This window comes from Nothoprocta perdicaria, unplaced genomic scaffold (assembly GCF_003342845.1).
Source record: "Nothoprocta perdicaria isolate Ctin4 unplaced genomic scaffold, notPer1 scaffold_270, whole genome shotgun sequence".
Classification (NCBI taxonomy): domain Eukaryota; kingdom Metazoa; phylum Chordata; class Aves; order Tinamiformes; family Tinamidae; genus Nothoprocta; species Nothoprocta perdicaria.
In genome coordinates, this window is record NW_020455500.1 from 604,326 (window position 1) to 609,328 (window position 5,003).

The window sequence follows — 5,003 nt, forward strand, 5'->3', positions numbered from 1 at the left end:
CGGCTCCCGCACCCCGCGCCCGGTGCCGATCCTGGTTCCGGTGCCGATCCCGGCGCCGATCCCAGTTTGGCCACGCAGAGCCCCTCGGGGCTCCCCCATCTCTACGGGGCTGCCCCCTTCCCGGCGGCACCGCCATTGCTGCTGCCCGCAGCCACCCCTCCTTTGGGTCAAAACCCACGTTTACAGATCCCATTTTATTCCAAGTCCTAAAGGCAGCCGAGGGCACGGGGAGCTGGCAGCGCTGAGCGGGGCCCGGCGCCATCCGAGCCCGACGGGAAGGGTCTGCGGGCAGAGGGAGGGGATGAGGAGGGACGGGTGGTCCCTGTGGTCGCAGCTCCCTGTGCCGGGAGGACGTGGCCGGCTCTGGGGCTGGGAGCGCTGCGGGGCGCGGGGGAGGCCAGCGCGGGCGCGGGGGCACGGCCGCGCTCAGCCCGCGCTCCGTGGCGCTCGGCGCGGAGCCAGCGCCGGGCAGCATCTTCCCGCCCGCAGGAGAAACTCCGGAGCAACAGGCGGCTCTCGGCGCGGGAGACGCCGGCGGCGACAAAGCGCCCGGTGCTGCAGCAGCCTCGGCTCGCAGCGGCCCCGGGGAGGAAGCCCGAGGCTCCGCGGGCGCGGGGCTCCCCGCGCGGGGCCGCCGCCCGCAGGCCGCGCCGTGACGCAGGAGCCGCCAGCCCGGCCCTGGCAGCGCCCGCCGCGCCGGGGAGGAAGCGGGCGCGGGGAACGGGCAGGGAAAGCCCCGCGCCCCTCCCGGGGCTCTCCCGCAGCGACCCCGACACCGGAGCGACCCCGACAGCGGAGCGGCGGGGACACCGGAGCGGCGGGGACAGCGGAGCGGCCGGGACAGCGGCCCCTCGAGCCCGGGCACACACCGCCCCCTCCCGCCCCGGCCCGGGATCAGCCCGGGATCAGCGGGCTCCCGGGGCGGCCCCCCTGCCCTCACCCCCGCACCCCTCCCAGGGGCTCCTCCCGCCCCCTTCCCAACCACATCCCGGGCCTTCCCGCCCGGCCCCTCCAGCCGCAGCCCCCGTCCCCCCTGGCGCCCCCCGTCCCCACAGAGCCAGGCCAGACACAGGGTGGCTTCACAGTGGTTTAATGCGAACGGAACCGGGACGTTACACTGGACAGGGTGTAGACAGCGTGGTGGAGAACAGCCCCGCAGCGGATAACGGGACGAGGCGCCGCGCGCCGGCCCCGCGAGCAGCTCCCTCCTCGTTTCAGCGACTTCTCCTTCTCTCCGAGACCCCCCTCTCGCCCACGGGTGCCCGTTCCTGGCCACAAGAGCCCCGGGACGCTGCCAAGGGGATGCACTCAGCATGGCCGGGGCCGTTGCTGGGACCCGCTCTCCGGGACGGGCCCATCCGCACTGCCACTGAGCTCGGGACGCTCACAAGGAGCCCAGCAGCAGCCCACAAGCTAGCGAAGCCCGGAGCAGAGGCCGGGCCTCACTGTGCGGGAGCCACAGGGGTCTCCAAAGGGCAGCAGGGCACAGCCCAGGGTCCCTCTCCAGCTCCCCACAGTTCCTGGACTGGCCTGGGGTCTCCTGTGGGCGCAACGGCCTGGCTGGTGGCAGCGCGGGCGAGAGGATCATCGGCCCTTATCCCGTTTCGTAAGCGAGCGCCTAATCCAGCGCTGACCTCGCGCTGCCACCAGCCCCTTCGGGAGAGGCAGCCTCACTGCGGGGCTGGGCACCGTCCCCCCCGCTGCTCTTCCTCAGACCATCCTCTTCCTCCTCCGCAAGCGGGGAGCAGGGGGCTCCGCGGCATGGATGGCACCGCCACACCGTGCACAACGAGGGGCTCATGCGGGGCGGACGCGGGGCCAAGAACTCGCTGCTCTGGACAAGCCTCGCTGCAACGCTAACGCTCGGGGCCACCTCTGAGCAACGCGACCAGTGCTGTTCCCCGGCGCGGCCCGCGGGGGCTGCGTGGGCAGGGAGCAAGGTCACCTCACACCTTTCTGCGCGGGGACACGGGCAGCTCACACAGCGCAGCGCCACAAGCGAGTTCCTGCTCCGACCCGAGGCGCCTGCCGCCAGGCGCAGCACCACACGCTCACTGCCATCAATCTTCATACCTCTGGGCCAGGAGCAGAGCCCAGCAGAACAGACTGCTGCCAGCTACAGAAGAGGAAAATACTGAACAAACTGGGAGGCTCGAGAGAGGAAAAGCTGGTTCAGAAGAGACAGATTTAGTGTAAAAATAAATGTCATTTTTGCAGGAGGGAGGGTGGAATGGAGGAAGACAGTGCCAGGTGCTCCTACTGGCGCACTTTTCCTGGGACGTAATTCCTATCGATAGTCTCCTCTTGCAGGAACATGTGTAAGCAGCGCTCGTTCTGTGCCAGGGGGTGTCCAGCAATTCTGGAAGAGAATCAGAAGTGCAGATCAGCACAGGCACCACAAAGGAATCCCCAAATCCACTTGATGGAGAGAGGAAATAAGAAAGATACCAGTTTATGATGACACCTTGGGACACCTGACCGCCCGAGGGGAATAGGCCCAGGGCCTTGTGCTTTTCAGCATCAAATTGAAGCCTTGAAACAGCCACAGGCTGGGCCAAGGTCACTGGATCAGTGTGTGACAGGGCCAGGAAGGGACACTGGAGCAATCCCTCCACTAGCAAACTGGGCATCCCAAAGCACTGCCCGGCCACCAGTCTCTGCAGCGCATCGCCCCGGCTGAGCTGCCCCTCAGCCCAGCACAGGGCCCTGAAAGCTCCTCCCTGCAGGCAGGACTTGCTTCAGAAACGTCACTCTGTCACCAAACTGCCCTCAAACGGGGCACTTCACGCACTGGATACAGATTCCATCCTGCTCAACCCACCAGGCGGCAGGGCCGGCACGCAGCGCGGCCAGGGCACTGAGCTTACTTGTTAATAAATTGTTCTAGTCCTTGTCTCCGCTCCTCAATGAAGGACTCCTCAAAGATGCCTTCGTCTCCTCGGAAGGGAAGCTGCCGTTTCAAAGCTTTGCCAGGCAGCGGTGGCACTACAATCTGAAAGCAGAGACCTGCGTTAGCAGAACTGCCCCCTGCAAGACAGGACTGACCTCCAGCGCCAGCACTTGGCAGAGATCAAGCGCCAGCAGAAGCCAAAACAGCCTCTCCTTGGGCAAAACACAGAAGCACAGAAGGGTTGAGGGTGGAAAGGACCTCTAGAGATCCTCTAGTCCAGCCTCTGCTCCAGCAGGGACACTCAGAGCACAGGGAGGCATCCAGGCGAGTTTGGAAGATCTCCAGAGACGGAGACTCCACAACCTCCATGGGCAGCCTGCGCCAGTGCTCTGTCACCCTCATGATAAAGTTCCTCCTCACATGCTGATGGAACTGCCTGTGTTTCAACTTGCACTCATTACCCCTTGTCCTAGATCACTGGCCACCATCATGAAGAGTTTGGTTCCATCTTCTTTATGTTCTCCCCTCAAGTATTTGTAAATATTGATCAGATTCCCTCTCAACCTTCTCCTCTCCAGGCTAAACAGGCTCAACTCACTCAGTCTTTCCTAATACAAGAGACGCTCCAGTCCCTTCATCACTGTTGCTCTCTGCTGGACCCTTTCTAGAAGCTCCCCATCCCTCTTGTCCTGGGGAGCCCAGAACTGCCCCCAACGCTCCAGGTTTGGCCTCCCCAGAGGGGCAGGATCAAACGAGAGGGCTCTTGTCACGACTGTTCCCACATGCCGCCGCTGTAGGAGCGGCTTCGAGCGCCGTCTCACCTTGCTGTCTCGCTCCAGCTCGTTCTTCAGCCATTCAAAGTCACTGTATCTTCTCCTCACGCACGACTCCTTCAATTTGAAGATGGGGAGGTTTGTCTGCAATGAAGAGAAGCGGTTAACGCGCAGGTTGGCTGGGGAGCCAGGCAGCATTTCAAGAGGTCGCTGGAACCTGACGCTGCACGTGGAAAGCCAAGGCGCCGAGAAGGACGCGTCGCGAGGACACCCGGCTCCGTTATCCGGGACACAGGCACGGAAGCCCTTCACAACCAAGCAGGCAGCTGCCAGGCTGCTCGGAGCCGGCCCTTCCCTCCCCCTCAGGCTGCTATTTCGGGAACCCCCCCTCCCAGGGCACGCGCTGCAACCAGGGCTCCTGCTGCACAGAGGCCTCATTTCCCCCACTATTTCACAGCATTTTGGACCGGTGCTCAGGGAGGCTTCAGCGCAGCTTGCAGGGCTAACGAACCTCCCATCTGGCACCGCCGTTTCCATGGAAGAGCTAAGGGAGGAAATCTCGTCCCAGCAGCCATCCAAGGCCAGACCTTGCGCTACAACCCTCCTGACAGAGCGCACCGGCACCCAAATGGAAAAGCTCCTTCTCCACCTCCAGCCCAGGCCACGACAGCAGCTCGCAGCAGTTCCTCCCCTTTTCCCCCATGTTGGCGTCTGAAGACTGGGAGCTGCGGAGCCTTCCCGCTCCACACCCCCACCTAAACACCCCAAAGCTCTCCGGGACCTGGGGGCAGCCGAACGGTGACAGGCGGGCACCAGATGTGCGCAGCAGCCGCTGCCCCTCGCGCACAGCTGGATTCCCATCAGGTCTGCGGAGCGAAGCCGCTCGTTAGGGAGCCCCAGGCAAGAGCTCGTGCCCGAGAGACTAAGGGGACCCCATGAGCACCCAGCATCCCTGAGACTAAGGGGCTCTCATGGGGGCTCCCTGCTTTCCGCGGGCACCGCCTGGTGCTGATGGGGTCCCCGGCCTGGCAAGGCCCCGAAGGCCACGGGAGGCGCTGGGCCCGCGCGGCCGCCGAGGGGGGAGCCCGGGCCCTGCCCGGCGGCACCGCAGCCCCTTCCCCAGCGCCCTGACCTTGAGCCCGGCCCCCCCGGCCCCCCCCGCGGCCCCGGGCGGCGGCGCGGGCCGCACCCGCATGCGGAGCTCGTAGCTGGTGTATCTGGCGCGGCCCATGCCCACGGTCTGCGGGTTGAAGATGTCGATCTCCAGGAAGTTGCTGGGCGGCCCGTACGCGTCCGTCAGGTCCTGCGGCTTCGCGTTGAGGCGCCGGGTGTCGGCGACC

The 5,003-nt window shown here is 65.4% G+C and overlaps 1 protein-coding gene across 1 annotated transcript; it reads right to left on the minus strand.

Annotated features, from left to right (window-relative positions):
- Positions 1-1,457: 1,457 nt before the first annotated feature.
- Positions 1,458-4,997, minus strand: SNX12 (sorting nexin 12). The gene is made up of 4 exons (XM_026040910.1): positions 4,853-4,997; positions 3,712-3,807; positions 2,868-2,992; positions 1,458-2,359 (listed from the first exon to the last, which is right to left on the minus strand). Exons 1-4 carry the CDS (start codon positions 4,892-4,894, stop codon positions 2,257-2,259), a joined length of 366 nt encoding a protein of 121 aa, XP_025896695.1. The 5' UTR covers positions 4,895-4,997; the 3' UTR covers positions 1,458-2,256.
- Between the last annotated feature and the right edge of the window lie 6 nt (positions 4,998-5,003).

Bases quoted from the DNA above. Each gene is read 5' to 3' on its own strand.
- SNX12 (XM_026040910.1), bottom strand. From the start codon at position 4,894: ATGGGCCGCGCCAGATACACCAGCTACGAGCTCCGCATGCGG. The intron at 3,808-4,852 runs GTGCGGCCCGCG...TCTTCATTGCAG, and splicing joins GCTACGAGCTCCGCATGCGG to ACAAACCTCCCCATCTTCAA. The intron at 2,360-2,867 runs GTAAGCTCAGTG...ATTCTCTTCCAG, and splicing joins CTAGAACAATTTATTAACAA to AATTGCTGGACACCCCCTGG.